We start from the raw sequence: 25,675 nt of genomic DNA on the forward strand, positions 1-25,675 counted from the left end.
CAACCCCTTTTTGGCAACTCTTACAGTGGATTATAGCTGTGAAGTATTAATAAATAATTACAGGTATAAACCATCTATAAATCCCTAAGAAGAAGAAAGAGATTAGTGATGATCCTGCAAGCCTAGCAGCAGTTTTTTCGGAACAGGACAACATGTGCTGATGACGAAAAGAAAGCACTTGATGGTTTACTATTTAAATATTTATTGGACACCTTTCTTAAATATAATGACTGTCAGATTTGTCAAGGGCTGCGTCCCAAATCAAACACTTCAGTATTCATACTTAATGTTTTGAGTGCAAAAGTATGGCAGAACATAGTGCACATCAAATCCAACCCCATTTCGATACCTTTGTTGCACATGACATCACATCCGATTGCAAACCCGGCAACAACCCGAGCACATGGCGAGGAAACAAGCACTCAGAGCCGTCTCACTGTCTCTAAGTAATGCTGTAATTTTCTATTTTTTACCGATTAGCATTAGCGCCCTTGCATGGCGATTTCAACAACTCCAAATTCTGTAACGAAAACTCCCAATGGAGATGCACGTAACAATCAAACATCTGGTGTGTAATACGTACAATACTTACAGTATGAACGTTTTGTAGGAGTCAACAAAAGACAAGACAGACTCCTTCAACCTAATGGCAAAGACTGCTTACTGACTATGTACACACATGCCCATACACTACTGCCATCCAACGTCCTGTGATTGCAACTGCATGCAAAGTGTACAATATAATACTTGCAAATGTAAGAAAACGAGATATAACAACAGGACAGCACAGCAATATTGTCAGCTGTGTGTGTAGATATACATAAATACATTTATATATATATATATATATATATATATATATATATATATATATATATATATATATATATATATATATATATACATATATACATATATAAATAAATATGTGTGTATATATATATATATATATATATATATATATATATTATACAAAAAATTGGTACCTTTGAGTAATTGGTACTGTACCGGTCCAAATGTGAAAGGTACCTATATCTACGGTACCAGTGGTTCTATCATTCTATCATATTTACAATTATGTATTCACATGCTTGTAAACCTGCAGATTTGTAGTCATTGTTGGCTGTTTGTGGGGAAAACACTACCCATTCGTAAAACGTATCTCCGAAAATCCTCTCTTTCCTCGCAGATAAAAAGTCTCATCTCTCAGGTGTGTTTCGAAATACGTGATGAAGCATTAGCTCTCAACTCTGTCACAACTCTTTAGCACAAGTTAAAAATACAATTGTAAATTGTAACTGGAATTATGCAGACACAGCTTGAAGAAGTGCCTTTTTTTGGCCGACAGCTAGCCAGGCGCACCCCGTGGCCTGTGGAACGAGGGTGTCGCATAGCGCTTGAGTGCTGCATGGATAACATGTTCTGCACTTATATGTATTTTTAAAACACTTCTATTTTTTTTTTTATGTTATCTTATTTTCTTTCATTTTAATTTATTTTATTAGATTTATTTTTTAAATTTAATTTAATTTAATTTTTTTGTTTATTTTAGTTGTGTTTAGTTTCTATTCATTTTATTTCATTGCATTTTATTTTAGTTTATTTTATTTTAGTTTTGTTTTTATCAATTTTATTGAATTGTATTTTGGTTTAGTTTAATTTATGTTATTCTAGTTTCTTTTTATTATTTTTTATTTTATTTTAGTTTATTCTAGTTTGTATTCATTTTATTTTAGTTAAGTTTTGTTGTTGATTTTTATTTTAAATTGACTTTTTATCTTATTTTAGTTTAGTCTTTATTCATTTCATTTATCCATCCATCCATCTTTTTACGCTTATTCAAGGTCGAGTCGCGGGGGCAGCAGCCTAAGCGAGGAAGCCCAGACTTCCCTCTCCTCAGCCACTTTGTCGAGCTCTTCCCGGGGGATCCCGAGGTGTTCCCAGGCCAGTCGGGAGACATAGTCTTCCCAACGTGTCCTGGGTCTTCCCCGTGGCCTAAACACATCCCTAGGGAGGCGTTTGGGTGGCATCCTGACCAGATGCCCGAACCACCTTGCCTGGCTCCTCTCAATATGGAGGAGCAGTGGCTTTACTTTGAGTTCCTCCCGGATAGCAGAGCTTCTCACCCTATCTCTAAGGGAGAGCCCTGCTTACGGCAGAGGTTACTCATTTCGGCCGTTTGTACCCGTGATCTTATCCTTTCGGTCATGAGCCAAAGCTCATGACCATAGGTGAGGATGGGAACGTAGATGGACCGGTAAATTGAGAGCTTTGCCTTCTGGCTCAGCTCCTTCTTCACCACAACGGATCGGTACAACGTCCGCATTACTGAAGACGCCTGTCGATCTCACGAGCCACTCTTCCTTCATTTTTCTTTTCTTTATTTCTTCATTTTATTTAATTGTATTTTTTTTTCATTCATTTTATTTTATTGTATTGTACAGTATTTTTTCTTTTATTTAATTTTTTGTATTTATTTATTTTTTTATTTAATTTGATTACATTTCTAATTTTATTTTATAATAGCTGTTATTCATTTTATTTTATTTTATTATTTAACTGATTATTTTTTATTTTAGTTTGGTTTTTAATTATTTTATTTTATTTTATTTTACACTATTTTATTTATTTTTAAGAGGCAAAAAAAAAAAAACGTATTGGACATTTTACGGTAAAAACCGGTAGCTCAGATGCCAAAATTTGACGTAAAATGTAAGTAGATTTTTACAGAGAATTGCTGTAAATTGAAAAACGGTAGCATAAAAGTATTTCACCGGGAAACGACACAACATGAAAGAGGAGCATTTATACGGTGACATCTTAACAATAACACACAGAAAGTCTTTTGTGCGACCCACGAAACGAGTGCAAGCTGACACAGGCTGCGAGCAGAAGACCTTCACCTCCCGCGTGGCGACGCGCTCGGTCATCAAGGAGGCCTTGGCAGCAAGTAGCTGAGCCTTAACAAGCGCTTGATGAAGCTTTTAACATCAGACGCCATGGCGGGTATACACCACGCGGCCCGGCGAGGTCAGGCTATTCATTAGAGCCGCCGCTGACTGCGACGTCGCCCACGTTTCAGCCGCGAGCTGCCGTGGCCGACCGCATCGGGATAAGTGAGCGCTTGGTTCGCCTAATAGGCGGTGTTCCGTTTGATCGCGTTAACTAACGGCTCCCGGCGCTTTCCGGCGTGTTTTGGGGGAGGGGGGGGGGAGTTGTGTGACATTGTTCACATGTGACAGCAGGAAAAACATCTTGATGGGCGCCAGTTTACCAGGAGGGCCTTTCGCTCCTGATGAAGAGGAGGAGACAGAATAGACTGACAGAAAGGCTGAGGAGCGTGTGTGGTCATCACTTTGGACGCGCTGAATGAAAGTCCGAGCCTCCGAGTTCGATTGATCGGGAAAAACTCATTAGGACCGACCTGTCAGTCACCATGCAGGGGGAAAGTGCAACAATCCTTGCCTTAGTGCACTCCAGAAGTACACTTAATTCCTGAGTCTGCTTGAGCATTTTTTGATTTGGACGATTCCAGTTTCGATTCTCAATGTCGTTTCTTTTACGACACAAGTCAAACTCAATACCAAGGAGCCACATCATTTAAAGCGGCCAGCTATATCATTCAGTGTGGTCCGATACATCATTTAAAGTAGCCCGCCATGTCTTTCAAAGTGTTCTGCCAGCTCATTTATTGTGGTGCGCCACATCATTTAAATTGCCTCGCCGTGTAATTTAAGGTGGCCAGATACATCATTTAATGTGGTTTGCAATGTTATTCAATGTGGTCCGCGATATCATGCAATGTAGTCTTGTACATTATTTAAAGTGGCCAGATACATCATTTAATGTGGTTTGCAATGTTATTCAATGTGGTTCGTGATATCATTCAAAGTAGTCTTCTACATCATTTAATGTGACCAGCTACATCATTTAATTTGGCCAGCTCCATCATTCAATGTATTCTGCTACATCCTTTAATGTGGCCCACCATGTCATTCCATGTGGTCCGCCGTGTAATTTAAAGTGGCCAGATACATCATGTAATGTGGTTGGCAATGTTATTCAAGTGGGCTGCGGTATCATTCAATGTAGTCTTCTACATAATTTAATGTGGCCTGCCATTTCATTCCATGTGGTCCGCCGTATCATTTAACGTGGAAAGCTATATCATTCAACGTGGTCTGATACATCATTTAATGTGGTTTGCAATGTTATTCAATGTGGTCCGCGATATCATTCAATGTAGGCTTGTACATTATTTAATGTGGCCGGATACACCATTTAATGTGGTTTGCAATGTTATTCAATGTGGTTCGCGATATCATTCAAAGTAGTCTTCTACATCATTTAATGTGGCCAGCTACATCCTTTAATGTGGCCAGCTCCATCATTCAATGTGTTCTGCTACATCCTTTAACGTGGCCCACCATGTCATTCCATGTGGTCCGCCGTGTAATTTAAGTGGCCAGATTCCTCATTTAAAGTGGTTTGCAATGTTATTCAAGTGGTCTGCGACATCATTCAATGTAGTCTTCTACATAATTTGATGTGGCCTGCCATTTCATTCAATGTGGTCCGCCGTATCATTCAACGTGGAAAGCTATATCATTAAATGTGGTCTGATACATCATTTATGTGGCCCAACATGTCATTCCATGTGGTCCGCTGTGTAATTTAATGTGGCCAGATACATAATTTAAAACGGTTTCCAATGTTATTCAATGTGGTCTGCGATATCATTCAATGTAGTCTTCTAAATAATTAAAGTGTCCTGCCATTTCATTCAATGTGGTCCGCCGTATCATTTAACTTGGAAAGCTATATCATTCAACGTGGTCTGATACATCATTTTTTGTGGCCCACCATTTCATTCCATGTGGTCTGCCGTATCATTTAATGTGGAAAACTATATCATTCAACGTGGTCTGATACATCATTTATGTGGCCCACCATGTCATTCCATGTGGTCCGCCATGTAATTTAAGGTGGCCAGATTCCTCATTTAAAATGGTTGGCAATGTTATTCAGGTGGTCTGCGATATCATTCAATGTAGCCTTCTACATAATTTAATGTGACCTGCCATTTCATTCAATGTGGTCCGCCGTATCATTTAACGTGGAAAGCTATATCATTCAACGTGGTCTGATACATCATTTATGTGGCCCACCATGTCATTCCATGTGGTCCGCCGTGTAATTTAATGTGGCCAGATACATCATATAATGTGGTTGGCAATGTTATTCAAGTGGTCTGCGATATCATTCAATGTAGTCTTCTACATAATTTAATGTGGCCTGCCATTTCCTTCCATGTGGTCCGCCGTATCATTTAACGTGGAAAGCTATATCATTCAACGTGGTCTGATACATCATTTAACTTGGCCCACCATGTCATTCCAAGTGGCCCGCCGTGTAGTTTAAAGTGGCAAAATACCTCATTTAAAGTGGTTTGCAATGTTATTCAATGTGGTCTGCGATTTCATTCAATGTAGTCTTCTACATCATTTAAAGTGGCCTGCCATATCATTCAACTTGGTCCGCCGTATCATTTAATGTGGAAAGCTACATCATTCAACGTGGTCCGATACATAATTTATTGTGGTTAGCTATTTAATTCAATGTGGTCTTCTATATCATTCTATGTAGCCCGTCATGTCATTCGAGGTGATTTGTTGTATAATTTAGTGTGGCCGGATACATCATTTAATGTGGCCCGCCATATTATTGAATTGGTGTGCCGTATCATTTAGGTGACCAACTATTTCATTCAATGCAGTCTTCTACATAATTCAATGTGGCCCGCCATGTCATTCCATGTGGTCTGCCGTAAAATTGAATGTGCCCAGATACATAATTTCAAGTGGTCTACCATGTTATTCAACGTGGTCTGCGATATCATTCAATGTAGTCTTCTACATCATTTAAGGTGGCCTGCAATGTCATTCAAAGCGGTCTGCCATATAATGTAACGTGGACAGCTATATCATTCAACGTGGTCTGATACATCATTTAAAGTAGCCCGCCATGTTTGAGTCGGTAAGGTGGGCGGGATTGGGGGTGCGGGGGTGTAAAATATAGTCAGGCTTTGTCATGGATGCAAAGGATTCTGGGTATTTTTTGTGTTGCGTTTATGTTGTGTAACTGTGAGGATGTTTTCCCGAAATGTGTTTGTCATTCTTGTTTGGTGTGGCTTCACAGTGTGGCGCATATTAGTAAGAGTGTTAAAATTGTTTATATCACAACCATCAGTGTACTCTGTATCACCCAGTATGCCTTTCAATCTTGTACGTGTGTTTGAGGAAGCTGCATACAGCATGTTGCTGCATTGGTAAACGGTTTGCAATGGCTTCACAGCACGCCCTTTTTCTCGTTATCTGGATTAGCATCATCGGATATTCGCGAGAACCTTAGCGGCTCCCATTGCCTTCTTTACTTTGTGACACGCGTCAAACTACCTCTTTTAGTGGTAAAGGTCGCCGACTCCGGATATATACCAACGGGCGGGTGGCGGGCGGTTGTGGTTCTGATAAATTATTGGTTCGGGTGGATGGCGGGTTGATGACGACTTTAGTGATGCGGTTGCGGATGTTATAATTGCCTATCCGCGCATCTCTAGTTCCTAGTGTTTTAGTGAGATTATATGGTCGTACCTGTAGAACATGAAAGTCGGAGGGGTGTGGCCACGGGTGTGGTGACCGCCAGTGTCTCCGAGGGAAACCACATTTCTTCTACGGGGCGAAGGCAGCTGGGCTGAGATATTTTTTTTTTCCCCTCCTCCACGGCGGAAGCATCCGACGGTTGGGGGCGGCCGGTGGGGGGAGGCAAGAGAGTCCACAGCTGCAGGAGGAACAACGCAAGCTCTCCGCTCATGTCCACGGTAAGAGCCGACTTAATACCACCATTTTCTGAATGAAACCTGCCGGTTGACATGTAGAAGGGAACCATGTTTGCCTGACCGCTCTGTTCCATAGTAAAGCTTCACCGTCATCTTTCGAGAATGTAAACAAGGAAACACTGGCTGTGTTTGTGTTGCTAAAGATGGCCGCAATACACCGCTTCCCACCTGCGTCTTTCTTCTTTGACATCTCCATTATTAATTGAACATATTGCAAAAGATTCAGCAACACAGATGTCCAGAATACTGTGTAATTATGCAATCCGTGACGTCACGCGCCCGCGTCATCATACCGCGACGTTTTCAGCAGGATGCTTCGCGCAAAATTTAAAATTGCGATTTAGTAAACTAACCCGGCCGTATTGGCATGTGTTGCAATGTTAAGATTTCATCATTGATGTATAAACTATCAGACTGCGTGGTAGGTAGTAGTGGGTTTCAGTAGGCCTTTAAAATAACCCAGCATTTGGGTTGATTTTATAACCCCTCTTATAGGGTTAAATCAACCCAGCATTGGTTTGGTCCAATAGTTTACACATCATTGATGTATAAACTATCAGACTGCGTGGTCGGTAGTAGTGGGTTTCAGTAGGCCTTTAAAATAACCCAGCATTTGGGTTGATTTTATAACTCCTCTTACTGGGTTAGATCAACCCAGCGTTGGTTTGGTCTAATAGTTTACACATCATTGATGTATAAACTTTTAGACTGCGTGGTCGGTAGTAGTGGGTTTCAGTAGGGCTTTAAAATAACCCAGCATTTGGGTTGATTTTATAACCCCTCTTACTGGGTTAAATCAACCCAGTGTTGGTTTGATCCAATAGTTTACACATCATTGATGTATAAACTTTTAGACTGCGTGGTCGGTAGTAGTGGGTTTCAGTAGGCCTTTAAAATAACCCAGCATTTGGGTTGATTTTATAACCCCTCTTACTAGGTTAAATCAACCCAGCGTTGGTTTGGTCCAATAGTTTACACATCATTGATGTATAAACTTTTAGACTGCGTGGTCGGTAGTAGTGGGTTTCAGTAGGCCTTTAAAAAAACCCAGCATTTGGGTTGATTTTATAATCCCTTTTACTGGGTTAAATCAACCCAGCGTTGGTTTGGTCCAATAGTTTACACATCATTGATGTATAAACTTTTAGACTGCGTGGTCGGTAGCAGTGGGTTTCAGTAGGGCTTTAAAATAACCCAGCATTTGGGTTTATTTTATAACCCCTCTTACTGGGTTAAATCAACCCAGCGTTGGTTTGATCCAATAGTTTACACATCATTGATGTATAAACTTTGAGACTGCGTGGTTGGTAGTAGTGGGTTTCAGTAGGGCTTTAAAATAACCCAGCATTTGGGTTGATTTTATAACCCCTCTTACTGGGTTAAATCAACCCAGCGTTGGTTTGGTCCAATAGTTTACACATCATTGATGTATAAACTATCAGACTGCGTGGTCGGTAGTAGTGGGTTTCAGTAGGCCTTTAAAATAACCCAGCATTTGGGTTGATTTTATAATCCCTCTTACTGGGTTAAATCAACCCAGCGTTGGTTTGGTCCAATAGTTTACACATCATTGATGTATAAACTTTGAGACTACGTGGTCGGTAGTAGTGGGTTTCAGTAGGGCTTTAAAATAACCCAGCATTTGGGTTGATTTTATAACCCCTCTTACTGGGTTAAATCAACCCAGCGTTGGTTTGGTCCAATAGTTTGCACATCATTGATGTATAAACTATCAGACTGCGTGGTCGGTAGTAGTGGGTTTCAGTAGGCCTTTAAAATAACCCAGCATTTGGGTTGATTTTATAACCCCTCTTACTGGGTTAAATCAACCCAGCGTTGGTTTGGTCCGATAGTTTGCACATCATTGATGTATAAACTATCAGACTGCGTGGTCGGTAGTAGTGGGTTTCAGTAGGCCTTCAAAATAACCCAACATTTGGGTTGATTTTAAAACCCCTCTTGCTGGGTTAAATCAACCCAGCGTTGGTTTGGTCCAATAGTTTACACAGCAGCTGGGTAGAAAACGACCCAAATTGGGTCATTTTAAACCCAGCGGTATTTAAAGTGTATAAGTTCCGATGCCGGCCGAGGACTGGTCACGTCGATACGAGCATCGTGAAGCAGTTGCCATAGCAACGGCTCAAAATGCGCTATACTTTGACAGTCTGACTGGACAGGAGCCATCTTAGAAATGAAGCACACACTTCTTCCACTCAGTGAACTTGTCGCCGCCTTTTCGCCTTCCTGTGCGGCATATGGAGGCGGGCAGCCATCTTTCGCCTGAAGAACACAAGAGCGTTCTTCGGGACCCCCCTCCTCCCCGGCGGCACGCTCAGGCCCGCTTTTAGTGGATCAATGACGAGTCAAAGAGGCGTAAAGAAAAGGGCGAGATCAAGCGCCGGAGTGATATCAAGATTGGTACGTGGAGGCCCGCCGCATGGCTGAAAGGACTTCTGGCGGCGAGCTGAGGCACGCCGCAGGAGACGTCTGCGCGTCTCAGATCACACGGGAAAGAGAAACATGCATTTCCACTCACTGATACTGCCGGGATCTAACGAGCACGTAATCATTTTGTCCCTTCAAAGGAGCCTTTGTTGCTGGGAAGGAGACGAGTTAAGACACTTCAGGATTAGTGCACACCTTTTTTATTCAAATAAGTCATAAGTCTGCATATAGTTTTGTCACATTTAAAAATATATAATATGAATATAAAAAATATATTATTTTCCTTTTGATTTACTGTATTAATTGTATATTTTAATGTTAACATACACCGAAAATATATAAAAAAATATAACGTATTATTTGATGTTTCGTTATTAGATAAAATATGTTGTTGATTACTATAACTTTTCATTTATGACACAAATTAATTGTGATTATTTGTAAAATATTGAATTGATTATTGCTGTATTTTTTGAGAATTCTGCATTTCATTCTTATGTTTTTCATATTAATATACAAAATATATTATACTCCTTTTAATTTACTGTATTATTTACTGAATATAGTGTGAATATAAAAAAATATATTCTCTTTAAATTACTGTATTATTGTTTATTTTAATGGTTCATTATTAGATACAATGTATTGTTAATTACTATATATTTTGATTTTTGACAAACTAATTGTGATTATTTGTAAAATATTTAACTGATTATTGCTGAATTTCTATTTTAAGAATGGTAAATTGTATTATTTGTTTTTCATATGGATATGAAAATATATTATATTCCTTTTAAATTACTGTAATAATTACTGTATATAATATCAATATAAAAATATAATATATTCCTTTTAATTTACTGTATTTATTGTATATTTTAATGTTTCATTATTAGACAAAATATATTATTAATGACTGTCTTTTCAATTTTGACGAATTAATTGTGATTATTTGTGAAATATTTAACTGATTATTGTTGTATTTCCATTTTATTTATGAATTATAAATTGTATTGTTATGTTTTTCATATGAATATAAATATACATTATAATCCTTTTAATTGACTGTATTAATCTTATATTTCAATGTTTCATTATTATATACAATAGATTGTTATCACTATATTTTGGGATTTTTGACATAAATTAATTGTGATTATTTGTAAAATATTTAACTGATTATGGCTACGTTTTCATTTCATTTATGATTTCTGTATTTAATTCTTATGTTTTTCATATGAATATAAAAATATATATTATATCCCTTTTAATTGACTGTATTAATTAATGTATATAATATGATTATAAAATAAATGATAAATGGGTTGTACTTGTATAGCGCTTTTCTACCTTCAAGGTACTCAAAGCGCTTTGACACTACTTCCACATTTACCCATTCACACACACATTCACACACTGATGGAGGGAGCTGCCATGCAAGGCGCTAACCAGCACCCATCAGGAGCAAGGGTGAAGTGTCTTGCTCAGGACACAACGGACGTCACGAGGTTGGTACTAAGTGGGATTTGAACCAGGGACCCTCGGGTTGCACACGGCCACTCTCCCACTGCGCCACGCCGTCCGTTTATACGATTATACAAACGTATCATATTCCTTTTAATTGACTGTATTAATTACTTTACATAATATGAATATACAAATACATTATATTCCTTTTAATTGACTGTATTAATTGCATAATTTAATGTTTCATTATTGAATACAATATATTGTTAATTACTATACCTTTTGAGTTTTGACATAAATTAATTGTGATTATTTGTAAAATATTGACTGATTATTGCTGTATTTCCATTTTATTTATGAATTATACATTTTATTTTAATGTTTTTCATATGAATATAAAACTATATTATATTCCTTTTAATTTACTGTATTAATTTTATATTTTAATGCTTCATTACTAGAAAAATATGTTGTCAATTACTTTATATTTAATTTTTGATATAAATTAATTGTGATTGTTCGAAAAATATTTAACTGATTATTTGCAGAATTCCCATTTTAGTTAGGAAATCTTCATTTCATTCTTATGTTTTCAATAAGATTTTTTAAATAAGATTTTTTAAATATGATTTGTTGATTTTATTAAAAAAAAAAGGTCAGATTTGAATTGGCAAGGGTCCTTGTGATCCATCCACTATCTTCAGCATCATATAATGCATATGTTCTTTGACTGCACTTAAATGTAGAATATGTGTAGAATATATTTATACTATTCATATATTATATCCATCCATCCCTTTTTTCTACCGCTTATTCTCTTTGGGGTCGCGGGGGGCGCTGGTGCCGATATCAGCTACAATCGGGCGGAAGGCAGGGTACACCCTGGACAAGTCGCCACCTCATCACAGTTCATATACTACATATTATATATATATATATATATGTTATTTATTATTTATTATTATTATTATTATCGTCTATTGTGAGCGAACTGTGGTGCTGAATTTCCCCCAGGGATCAACAAAGTACTTTCTATTCTATTCTATTCTATAGCTGGAGTCTATCCCAGAGGCGGGGTCCCCTTCGCCCAATCACAGCCAAGCATCCACAGCAACAGCCAATGAAAGCTTCTCTTACCGTCCATCGGCTACAATCGGGCGGAAGGCGGTGTACACCCTGGAGAAGTCGCCACCTCATCACAGTTCATATATATATATATATATATATATATATATATATATATATATATATATATATATATATATATATATATATATATATATATATGTTATTTATTATTTATTATTATTATTATTATTATCGTCTATTGTTAGCGAACTGTGGTGCTGAATTTCCCCCAGGGATCAACAAAGTACTTTCTATTCTATTCTATTCTATTCTATAGCTGGAGTCTATCCCAGAGGCGGGGTCCCCTTCGCCCAATCACAGCCAAGCATTCACAGCAACAGCCAATGAAAGCTTCTCTTACCGTCTTGCTCCGTCTTGGTCATCTCCACCAGCTTCTTCTGTTTCAAGGTGTCCACCACGTCCGCCAGACTCCCTTTGCGGCGTTCCGGCGTGCCGAAGGTGGCGCCCGACACCGTCTGCTCGCCGCGATCCCCCCGGTAACACTCCTCCGGCTTGGGCGGGGAGGCGGAGTTGGCCCGGTAGGAGTAGGCGGAGCATCCTTTAGCGCCATCGTGGTCCTGACAGGAGACAAGGATGAAGATCAGGATGTATGCTTGACCAAGCCCAGCCACACACTGACCCCTCGTGCTTACACTTAAGTCCTTTGAGCGCACACAAAACACTTATAAAGATGAATGTCTATTGCACTTACCACACTATATAGTCGCCATCTTGGCCGTGTAGCGGAAGGGGAAAGACTACAGTAACTCCAGTGGTTGCATTTCACCATTAAAAGGAAACAAGAGAAAGTTTGCGACCACTGTAAAAATATATATACCGTATTTCCTTGAATTGCCGCCGGGGCGCTAATTAATTTAAAAACTCTTCTCACACCTGCGATTACCAAAGGCATGCGGTAAAAGTAAGCATGCGCTAATTATTGTAAAACCTCTTCTTACTACGGCACTTACCAAAGGCATGAAGTAAAAATTTGAGTGTGATGTAAACTTGGACCTTAAATCCTACTGAATAGCTCTTAATTTTCTTCCCTTAATGCAATTTTAAATTACTAGAATTGTAATCGGCCTCCACCATTTTGAAAATGATGACAAGGGAAGCGTCACTCATGACGTCACGAGTTTGACCAGGCGGTAATACTAAGCATGCGCTAATTATTTTGCGAAGCGAGTTTGACCAGGCAGTAATACCGTATTTCCGGCAATTCAAGGAAATACGTTATATTAGAGGTATCCGATAATATCGGACTGCCGATATTATCGGCCGATAAATGATTTTAAATGTAATATCGGAAATTATCGTTATCGGTTTCAAAAAGTAAAATTTATGACTTATTAAAACGCCGTTATACGTAGCGGTACACGGGCGTAGGGAGAAGTACAGAGCAGTTGCGTCTCCCAGTCAGCAGCCCCTCCACCTCTCACCTCGCTCTTCTCCCACACCCAACACAGGAGTTGCCGGACGACTGCAGCCTGAGAGGTTAACTGGCGACGCTTGATGACCTCATCAAACCGCCGCGAGCGGAGCATAACAAGTGTGTTGTTGCCGGTGCTGTAGCCGTGGCTAACAAGCGAGGGTGACTGTCTAATGACATGGTTTGGGATTATGTTAAAGTGTCTCTGACGGGTAAAAAACTGGCAATTTGCAATAGCTGCAAAAAGTTGGTTATGTGAGGAGGAACCAAGATTTCTTCCTTTAAAGGCCTACTGAAATGAGATTTTCTTATTTAAACGGGGATAGCAGGTCCATTCTATGTGTCATACTTGATCATTTCGCGATATTGCCATATTTCTGCTGAAAAGATTTAGTAGAGAACATCGACGAAAAAGTTTGCAACTTTTGTTACTGCTAAAAAAGCCTCGCCTTTACCGGAAGTCGCAGACGATGACGTCACAAGATTGAGGGCTCCTCACGTCCTCACATTGTTTTTAATGGGAGCCTCCAGCAGCAAGAGCTATTCGGACCGAGAAAAAGACAATTTCCCCATTAATTTGAGCGAGGATGAAAGATTCGTGGATGATGATATTGATAGCGAAGGACTAGAAAGAAAAAAAAATAATAAAATAAAATAAAAAGCGACAGCTCCGGGCGGCGGCAGTGTGAGTGTTTCAGATGTAATTAAACACATTTACTAGGATAATTCTGGAAGATCCTTTATTTGCTTATTATTTTAATACTGTTTTAGTGAGATTGTAAAGACATAGCTCGAGGTCGTATGGCTGCGGTGAACACGCAGTGTCTCAGAGAGAAGCTGAGGAGCCAAGCTCACAGCTGCCTTTTAAACAGCTACTGCAGGAGGACAAATAATCCAATGATGTCTCCGGTAAAATACATATCACAATATTCCCATCCAAAAACATGCTGGTTGACGTAGAGAAAACATGTTTGCTTGACCACTCTGTGTTAAAGCTTCACAACAAACAAAGAAACACCGGCTGTGTCTCGGTGCTAAAAACAGCTGCAATCCACCGCTTTCCACCAACAGCATTCTTCTTTATAGTCTCCATTATTAATTGAACAAATTGCAAAAGATTCAACAACACAGATGTCCAAATTACTGTGTAATTATGCGATGAAAAGAGACGACTTTTTGTCGTAATTGGTGCTGAGCTAATATTTCCTGACAGTCCGTGACGTCACGCGCACGCGTCATCATTCCGCGACGTTTTCAACAAGAAACTCCGCGGGAAATTTAAAATTGCAATTTAGTCGACTAAAAAGGCTGTATTGGCATGTGTGGCAATGTCAAGATTTCATCATTGATATATAAACTATCAGACTGCGTGGTCGGTAGTAGTGGGTTTCAGTAGGCCTTTAATACGAACAATTTGATCTCTCACCTCTTCTGGAATCATAAGGAGATACACGATGAATACAAGCGGAAGATGGATGAAAAGCAAACACCGAAAAAAAGTAGTACCACACAGTTGTCGCTTAAAGACTCCGCCGAGAAAAAACAAAAATACAACAAAAACCACCCCAAAGCAAAAACCCACGTTGTGGTCAGGGACAAAGCTACTGTGGAGTTTGGTGTGGCTAGTCTGCCTTGCATGGCGCACGCTTTGTAGCTTGCAGTGAACCGAGGTGCCCTGTCTCAACACAGCATTTCAGAAGATCTGGCTGACTGCTAGGCCACTTCAAGCACTCACCACTAGCTTGCAGCACATTTTTGTTACTTATACAAATACATTAGAGGATGGCAGATTGAGCCCAGTTTATAATTTCCTGTTATGCAGTATACCAGGCAGTCTTGCAATAAAGGAGGACTATGTTATTGTTTACTTTATTACTCTAGTGTACTCTGGACTAAAGCTGTGTGCATTCATGGATTTTGTAGCTGTTGTTTTGAGGCATGTTTAAAATAAATAATGCAATTTGTGAAAGTCGAAGTATAGTATTTCCCATAGTTATAGTGGGCATCATGAATTAACCATGAATTGATTAACATGGACCCCGACTTAAACAAGTTGAAAAACTTATTGGGGTGTTACCATTTAGTGGTCAATTGTACGGAAAATGTACTGTACTGTACAATCCACCAATACAAGTTTCAATCAATCAATCAATCAATCAGTCAATCAGAATCATTTCAGAGAGAGCATGTGCCAAACTCCAAGCTGCTGTTTTGAGGCATGTTAAAAAATGAATGCACTTTGTGACTTCAATAATAAATATGTTGGCACTTTTTTCCATAACTTGAGTTGAAATTTTTCTCTTATTTTGGAAAACTTTGTTACATTGCTCAATGCATCCAGCGGGGCATCACAGCAAAATTAGGCATAATAATGTGTTAATTCCACAACTGTATACTGTATATCGGTATCTGTTGATATCGTAATCGGTAATTACGAGTTGGACAATATCGGAATATTGGCTATCGGCAAAAAAGCTATTATCGGACATCTCTAATATTTACATATATATATATATATATATATATATATTAGGGGTGTAACGGTACGTGTATTTGTATTGAACCGTTTCGGTACGGGGGTTTCGGTTCGGTACGAGGGTGTATCGAACGAGTTTGTAAACTAAAGTCTTAGCAAGCTGCTCTGCTTTCTGCCTCTGTCCGAGCAGTGAGCACCCAGCATTGTCCGGCCCACACAACCATCTGATAGGTTACATACAAAGCCAATCAGCAGTGCGTATTCAGAGCGGTGTAAGAGTCAATCAGCAGTGCGTATTCAGAAAGCATGGAGTCAGTGCTCCGGCATCGAGATGAGCAGATATGTGTTTAGCAGGTGAGCAGCTGACATCGTACGCTCCATCCATCCATTTTGTGCCCCTTATTCCCGTTCGGGGCCGCGGGGGGCGCTGGCGCCTATCTCAGCTACAATCGGGCGGAAGGCGGGGTACACCCTGGACAAGTCGCCACCTCACTGCAGGGCCAACACAGATAGACAGACAACATTCACACTCACATTCACACACTAGGGCCAATTTAGTGTTGCCAATCAACCTATCCCCAGGTGCAAGCCGGAGTACCCGGAGGGAACCCACGCATTCACGGGGAGAACATGCAAACTCCACACAGAAAGATCCCGAGCCTGGATTTGAACCCAGGACTGCAGGACCTTCGTATTGTGAGGCAGACGCATTAACCCCTCTGCCACCGTGAAGCCCCTTTATGCGCTCCCCAAATTATAAAAAACACTTCCCAGTCACAACTATTGCAAACATCACTATGAGCCCGTTGACCTTCTAGAAACTTAAACTGCAACTCGTCTCGCTCATAGTTGAGGTGAAAGCTAATTAGCTTTTAGAGGTTACGTTAGCTCATTTTGCTGGGTGTGTGAGTGTGCATGTGTGTGTGTGTATAATAAAAGTCAACTACAGACTTCCCAAATGCTGTGATAAATGAAGCATGATGAGTTGACTTGAAACTGTTTAATGTTGCACTTTTTAAATGTAGAAGATAGATGTTGTCATTTTATTTAATCAAAGCAACAACTTGAGGCAGTTTAATTGGATTAACGTGGGTAGAATTATTATAATGTTCCCAATGTTAAAAGGATAAAGCCATTGTTTACAAATTTGGTGAATAAATAACCAAAAAATGTATATTTTGTTGTTTTCTTACTGTACCGAAAATGAACCTACCCGTGACCGTGACCTCTAAACCGAGGTACGTACTAAACCGACATTTTTGTGTACCGTTACACCCCTAATATATATATATATATATATATATATATATATATATATATATATATATATATATATTATATATGTATTCACAAATATTTATACTGTATATATTTAAATACAAGCATTACCATCATATATATATATATATATTTTATATACATATATATGTATACTGTCATATATATATATATATATATGTATATGTATATATATATATACAAATTGAGTTGGAGGATTTGCCATTTCTTTTCAACCCATATTCAAATTCATAAACTTTATTTTATTTTTTTCTGCAAATAATAATTAACTTAGAATTTCATGGCTGCAACACGTGCCAAAGTAGTTGGGAAAGGGTGTGTTCACCACTGTGTTACATCACTTTTTCTTTTAACAACACTCAATAAACATTTGGGAACTGAGGAAACTAATTGTTGAAGCTTTGAAAGTGGAATTCTTTCCCATTCTTGTTTTATGTAGAGCTTCAGTCGTTCAACAGTCAGGGGTCTCTGCTGTCTTATTTTACGCTTCATAATGCGCCACACATTTTCGTTGGGAGACAGGTCTGGACTGCAGGCAGGCCAGGAAAGTACCCAAACTCTTTTTTTTTACGAAGCCACGCTGTTGTAACACGTGCTGAATGTGGCTTGGCATTGTCTTGCTGAAATATGTAGGGGCGCTTAGATGGCAGCATATGTTGTTACAAAACCTGTATGTACCTTTCAGCATTAATGGTGCCTTCACAGATGTGTAAGTTTGTATATCGCGATATAATAAAAATTGTTTTTCATAAAACGTTCAACAATTGTATCTTCGGAAGTTCGCGAAGCAAGGTTGGTTGCATGAGCAAAGGCTTTCGCAGGAAGTGATCCGTGATCAGTGGGAGTGACACGCTAACAGCCAATCAGGGAACAGTATCAAACTATCAAACTTGGTTGTCTGGCGGTTGATTCTTTGCATGGAGTGAGAAGAGGAATGAAAAATAAAGAAAATGTGGCTAAAAGAGGAAAAGTCACCTGGACAACTTGGCACTTTTTTGGATTTTTCATTTTTTTTTAAAGGGACCGTAGTCAGACCAACACCCTTTAGGACTTAGCTGTAACTTCCTGGTACTAAACCCGCAGGAAATAGTTCTCGGGTTTATCTATGTTTACATGTACCTAATGTAGTGATCCACGGTATTTATTTGGGAGGCCCTGTGAGAAGAAGCTCGATCCAGAATGTTCTACTCTTACTCACACACTCAGCGAGCAGAGAAGCAGCAAAGGGTCAACGTCTCCAGAGGAGGACCCTTGCGGGGCTGCCTTCAGCACTGCCTGCAGCGTGTGTGTGTGTGTGCGTGTGTGTGTGTGTGTGTGTGTGTGTGTGTGTGTGTGTGTGTGTGTGTGTGTGTGTGTGTGTGTGTGTGTGTGTGTGTGTGTGTGCATCACTATGCATGAGATCTTGCTCCTGCGTGTGTTTCATGAGTGTTTTATGAGCTGCGGTTCCAGAGTAGCCCCTCACCATGGCAGAGGAGCCGACATCATCCCACGAGTCCGCGGCCCCTCGCTTCTCCCTGATTGGCTGCAGCTCATCCAGGGGCCGGGGCTGGTCGGGAGGAGAGGGCGACGTGGTCTCCCTGGGACCTTCGTCGTCCAACCAGGCAGCGTTGTTGTCGTCGTCGTCCGCTTCCACGGATGGAGCGCGAAAGGGAGGCGACGCTCGCATGGAAGACATCATTCTGTGGGGGCGACAGGAAAATATGTCATGTTTCTTGTGGCCCCGCTTTAGGTTCATTACGGTAATGAGAATGGACTCTGTGTAAAGCGAAAGTGTTATTAGATGTCCGAATGTGTTGGCAGGAAAAGCGTCACCGTCTTATCCAAGAGACGCTTGGCGCTACAACGCAGCACTGTTTTCATTTGTTACTTCTCGTGCACAGCAGTGCACGCACACACACACACACACACACACACACACACACTCAAACACACACACACACACGAGGAGCGATTGCACGATTAAACAACACGTTTTATTCTACTCTTCCACTGCAATTTCCCTGACTCGGTGGATTATTTCCAGTCTTATTTGACGTTTTACTGATGATTTATTTTGTGGAGGGGGGCAATGATCAATAAGTATTTGAGAGAGGAGTGATCGCATATTGAAATGACACGTTTTATCCTCCTGTTTCACTGAAGTGTTTCTAATTTGGTGGGTTAGTTCCAATTATGTATGGCATTATAATGGTTTTGTATGGCGTGAATGGGCGTCATTATCAAAAAAATCTTGCTAGAGAAGCGATTGCATAATGAAATCACATATTTTATTCAACTGTTTTACTGCAATTTTACTAATTTGACGGAATATTTCCAGTCGTGTTTGGCGTTGTACTGATCATGTATTTTGTTAAGGGTGTGATTATCAATATGTTTTTGAGAGAGGAGCAATTGCATATCAAAATGACACGTTTTATTCTACTGTTTTACTGCAATTTTACTAATTTGACAGAATATTTCCACTCTTATTTGGTGTCTCACTAATGATGTATTTTGTGAAAGGGGGCGATGATTAATAAGTATTTGAAAGACAAGCGATTGCATATTAAAATGACACGTTTTATCTGACTGTTTCACTTAAATTTCTTCAATTTGGTGGATGTGTTCCAATTTTATTTGCCATTGTACTGATTTTTTTATTGCATTAATGGGCGTGATTATCAATATTTATTTACTAGAAGAGCAATTGCAAATCAAAATGACACGTTTCATTCTACTATTTTACTGCAATTTTACCAATTTGACAGAATATTTCCAGTCTTATTTGGCGTTTTACTAATTATGTATTTTGTGGAAGGGGGCGATGATCAACAGGTATTTTAGAGAAGAGTGATTGCATATCGAAATGACACGTTTTATCCTACTGTTTCACTGAAATTTCTCTAATTTGGTGGATTAGTTCCAATTTTATTTGGCATTGTACTGATTTTTTTATTGCATTAATGGGCGTGATTATCAATATTTATTTACTAGAGGAGCAATTGCAAATCAAAATGACATGTTTTATTCTACTGTTTTACTGCAATTTTACCAATTTGACAGAATATTTCCAGTCTTATTTGGCGTTTTACTAATTATGTATTTTGTGGAAGGGGGGGGGTGATAAATAAGTATTTTAGAGAGGAGCGATTGCATATCGAAATGACACGTTTTATCCTACTGTTTCACTAAAATTTCTCAAATTTGGTGGATAATTTCCTATTTTATTTTGAATTGTACTGATTTTATGTTTCAATAGTAATTTTACTAGAGGAGTGATTGCATAATTAATTTGCATATTCTGTTTTACTGTTTTACTGCAATTTGACTAATTTGACGGACTATTTCCAGTCGTGTATTCGGCATTGGACTGATTGTACTACATGTATTTTGTGGAAGGGGATGATTATCAATAAATATTTGAGAGAGGAGCGATTGTATATCAAAACTACACATTTTATTCTGCTTCTTCTTGTTTTATTCACTGGAATTCCTCCAATTTGGTGGATTATTTCCAGTAGTATTTGGCATTGTACTTATTATGTATTTTGTATATAGGCGTGATTATCAATAACTGTTTGCAAGAGGAGCAATTGTGTAATGAAATGACACATTATTCTACTCTTTTACTGCAATTTCTCTGATCTGACAAAATAATTCCAGTCTTGTTGGACGTCAAACTCATTTTGCTCTTTGTGGAAGCGGGTGACTCTCAATAGCAATATGAGAGAGGAGTGATTGCATTAATTTGATTAAATATTTTATTATTCTACTGTAATCTCTCCAATTTGGTGGATTATTTCCAGTCTTGTTTGGCTCGTACTGATTTTGTATTTTGTAGTGTGGGGTTGATTATCATTAATTATTTGCTCGCAGAGCAATTGCATTGATTAAGTGACACTTTTTATTCTGCTGTTTCACTGCAATGTTTCCAATTTGGTGGATTATTTCCAGTTTTATTTGGAGTCGTACTGTTTTTGTATTTTGTGGAAAGGTGTGATTATCAATAATTATTTTCTAGAGGACCAATTGCATTGATAAAGTGACACATTTTATTCTGCTGTTTTACTGCAATTTCTCCAATTTGGTGGATTACGTCCAGTCTTCTTTGGAGTCGTACTGATTTTGTATTTTGTGGGATGGGGTGATTATCAAGAATTATTTGCTAGAGGAGCAATTGCAATTGATGACATTTTAATTTACTGTTTTCTGTAACTTTTCTAATTTGGTGGATTATTTCTTATTTGGCATGTACTGATTTTGTATTTTAAGAAAGGGGGTGCTTATCAATAATTATTTGCGAGAGTAGTGATTGGATAATGAAATTAAATATTTTGTTCCACTTTTCTACAGCAATTTCTCATGTTCGGCATTGTACTAATTATGTATTATGTGGAAAGGGGTGATTGTCAATACGTATTTGAGAAAGGAGCAGTTGCATTCATAAAATTACACATTTTTACTCTTTACTGTTATTTGTCCGATTTGGTGGAATATTTCCAGTCTTGTTTGGCGTCGTACTGATTATGTATTTTGAGGAAGGAGTCAACTCTCAACAGCTGTTTAAGAGAGGATTGATTGCATTCATCAGATGAAAAGTTTTGTTCTACAGTTTTATCGCATTTTCTCCGACTTGGTGGAATATTTCCACTCTTCCTATGTGTTTTTGCGAGGTGGAAAGAGGAGCGATCGCATGAATTAAATGACTCATCTGTGTGAGTGAAAGTGATAATGTTTTGATTTTGGGATTATTTGAAGTCTAATTGTAATTTTTTTTTTATTATGGATTGTGTAACTTATCATTAATGAGCGAAGAGGAGTGATCTCATTTGTTGTATTTTTTCCCCCTTCCTTCAGCGATTTAGCTGGAAACTTCTCGGCTGTCTTCTGCGAGGGCCGCAGAAAGCGTAACCAAGTCTGCCCCAGGACCCGGCGACTCGTCAGAAACAATGGTGCATTGTGGGCTTACGGAGAAGGACCTGTGACAGATGAGAGGCCCCTACTCTTGGAAAAAAAATGCACACAAAGCAGCATTCAGCCGCCAGGTTCCTCCCGTCACTCGTGCAGCGGGAGGACAAAAACCTCACTGGCGGGGTGGCAAGCGAGTGGGAACGTGGAGGACTTTTTGTGGATTTGTCTTACTCGTTGGCCGGGCCTCAACGACAAGATGTGGTGAGAAGAAAAGCAAAAAGGACACATACCTTTAATTCAACCAATGATCAGTTCAATGATTAAAAAAAGAATACGACATGAAGTATTTCATGATTTAGAAAAAATCACAAAAAAAACTATGGATACAAATATTATGCGATAAGTATTAGTTATTTAATTAATACAGAGAATCATTTTGAATCGAGATTCGATTCTGAATTGAATTATTAGCCCCAAGAATTTAATCGAATCCAATCCTGTGGTGCCCGAAAACTCACAATCGTAAAAGTGTCAAAAGAAGTTAACCATTGTAAAAAGTGAGAGCAAAATGCAACGAAGAGAAATGTTCCATGATGCGGATTATTCATTTCGTCTAGCTCTTCCCGGGGGATCCCGAGGCGTTCCCAGGCCAGCCGGGAGACATAGTCTTCCCAACGTGTCCTGAGGAGAGGGAAGTCTGGGCTTCCCTGCTTAGGCTGCTACCCCCGCGACCCGACCTCAGATAAGCGGAAGAAGATGGATGGATGGATGGATTATTCACTGTATCACAACTTGGGAGGACGTAGACACAAACATGGAGGTTGCAGAGTGAGACATTGCAGCGTGGCGATCGGTGAAAAATCACTTCCCGCGTTAGTGCTTGTTAGGGGGTAAAAAAAAAGCTGACAAGGGGAAAATCCTCCTGTGAGACGGTCAATGTGGACCCTCGTTAGATGGGGGGCGTCAGAGGTCAGACAGTCGGAATGTGTCCGCACATACGCCGCACTGTTCTTCGCCGCCGCCGCTGTCACCCAAAATAGAAAAATTCAGCGGAACACCAGCCGGAGGTGAAGAGCCCGACCCCCCCAAAGTCATTATCACTGGTTTTTGCCCTCAAGTATTTGGTCCAAACCAAAATGGCCAACTTCCTGGAAAATTGGCGCAAATTTTGAGGTTTCGTATCTGGGCTACCAAAACTAATAATGTCATGAATAATCATAATAATGTCAAACTATATGTATGAGCTGGTGTACCACGCCTTCCGCCCGAATGCAGCTGAAATAAGCTCCAGCACCCCCCGCAACACCGAACGGGACAAGCGGTAGAAAATTGATGGATGGATGGAATGTCAAAATATTGCTGGTTGGTGGCGAGACACAGTTTGAAATCTGCCTAGCAACAAGTGACCGGGAAAAAATATTTAATATCAATTGCTAAATGTTCTTATAAATTTGTCACTGGTTTGATTAAAATACATGTTAATGAAAATCATCACATAGATAAATAAATAAATAAATACATATAAATCGGGCAGACCTGCTGTGTAGCGTGCCTGAAAAAATACATGTCGGATTATATAAAGCAAAAAAATAAATAAAAACACGACAACAGAAATACACGCACACCTCCTTCTGCATTACACAAATAAAATTTAAAAACATTTACGATAACAAAAAGGCAGCTAGTTTTACTGAAAATGTTACTGTAAAAATAAAGATGGTACCAATTTTCTAATATACATTGAATCACTGTAAATTTTTTACAGTGAATTGTACAGGTCTTTAGTTTTTTGGGTACTTTTGTACATACTGTAAATGGAAAAACGATACCGCCTTTTTAATGGTAAAATTTTACCGATCGAACTGCCAGTTTTTTAACTGTAAAATCTACAGTTTATTTGTTTGTATTCTTTTTTTTTTTACAGTGCATTACTGTAAATGGAAAAACTGAAACAGTTTTTTATGGTAAAATTCCAGTGACTGCTCAGTCACATGCCATTCTTTTTACTGTAAAATCTACACTTTTTTTTTTATGGTGCATTACTGTAAGTGGAAAAACGGTACCACTGATCAAGCTGTAAAAAATACAGATTATTTTAATTCATTATTTTGTTATTTTTTTACATTATATATATATATAAATAGTAACATGGTGCCACTTTTTAAAATGGTCAAATTCAATTGAAAATAAGTTGAAAAGGATTTGCAAATCATTGTATTCTGTTTTTATTTACGATTTACACAACGTGCCAACTTCACTGGTTTTGTACAAAAAACATGCACACGTTTACATTTGACGAATAGAAATCCCAATGAAGGTTTAATCACAATGTATATGCATTACATTGGATTGAATATGAAAATTACACAAGCGCACTCTCACCCGACAAACAGACAATTGTGCGAGTGCGCGACAAAGGCCGTCTCTCATTGGCTGAACACCTGAAGCAAACATGGCGTTGGCTGCCTCCATTAGTTCTCGGATGGAAAAATCTCAATCAAAGGAAAGGAATGTTTTAGGGGGGGGAAAAATGAATACAACGTTTGTACAGTGGGCGTAAACATGTGTTTGGTGCAGAGGTGTCGCCCCCAGACCACAGAGCCCCCGCAAGTCCCGGGGACCAACACCCTGCCTTGTGCTCCCAGTTTGTGTTGGCACGGCAACACAAGCACGCTCCTCACACATGTATCAGCTGCACAATGAGCCATTGAGGCAACCGTTGAAGACCACAGTCAACATGGACTGTGTGTCCCTTCTGGTCTCACCTCGGCCGGACAGCGCCTTCGCTCGCGAGGTCGGAGTAACGCCGCCGTTTCAACCGTCAACCTTCCGACTGGTTTTTGCCAGTTTTTTGCTTTATTGTGCGACTGTCAGGTTCAAACACTGATGACATCTATTAAACAAGACAAAAGGTAAGGAATCAAACAGAGACAGACTTAAATTTGGACTCGGATCCGAGGAGAGACATGGCCACTGTACACTCTTCGTACAGTCTGCACTAGGCTCTGACGAAAAAGGTTTTCGTCTCCTCTTTTATTGAGATATTCAATGTTTACGCAACACATATCACAACAGAAATGGAGAGTATGTAAACAGTCATCGTTTTCGGTCACATTGAAGACAAAAGAAGAAGATGCCTCAGGCTTGGGCTTGTCCTGGATTCCGCTTCGGCAGGTGTTTGAGGACAATAGAAAACCCCTCTCGTCGCATTCCAACGTACACAGCGGAATCTTCCAAGACCTTGCTTGGTCGAACAAGGACAGCTCTCATTTGTTCAATGGAAACTCAGAGAGCGGAAAGTTTTTTGATAATTTACACACAATTTTTTCTAACAGCGACTATTGGGGGTCAACGTGAGGGATCCGACCTGTGTAGCGATCAATAAAAGAAGTAGTCCGGTACTAGTCCCGGACGTCTGTTCATGTAAGACTCAACTTAGGTACCTGAGTACCAATGCAGTTCAGTTCGGCAGTCAGCGATCACTCCAGCAGCACTGAGAGCGGACTCTGCCAAGTGAAGTGAAGTGAATTATATTTATATAGCACTTTTCTCTATAGACTCAAAGTGCTTTACATAGTGAAACCCAATATCTTAGTTACATTCAAACCAGTGTGGGTGGCACTGGGAGCAGGTGGGTAAAGTG

General features: G+C 39.3%; 1 protein-coding gene across 2 annotated transcripts in view; it reads right to left on the minus strand.

The window, feature by feature from the left end:
* LOC133549260 (transcription factor SOX-6-like) overlaps positions 1-25,675 on the minus strand; it is a 265,313-nt gene that overhangs the window by 162,309 nt on the left and 77,329 nt on the right. For both annotated transcript variants that reach the window (XM_061894490.1, XM_061894489.1), the window contains exons 3-4: positions 18,605-18,821; positions 12,297-12,513 (exon numbers count right to left, since the gene is read on the minus strand). In XM_061894490.1, the coding sequence (XP_061750474.1) occupies positions 12,297-12,513; positions 18,605-18,820 (433 nt within the window). In that variant the 5' untranslated portion in view covers position 18,821. The remainder of the gene's footprint in view (positions 1-12,296; positions 12,514-18,604; positions 18,822-25,675) is intronic.

Source organism: Nerophis ophidion, linkage group LG03, assembly GCF_033978795.1.
Source record: "Nerophis ophidion isolate RoL-2023_Sa linkage group LG03, RoL_Noph_v1.0, whole genome shotgun sequence".
NCBI classification, from domain to species: domain Eukaryota; kingdom Metazoa; phylum Chordata; class Actinopteri; order Syngnathiformes; family Syngnathidae; genus Nerophis; species Nerophis ophidion.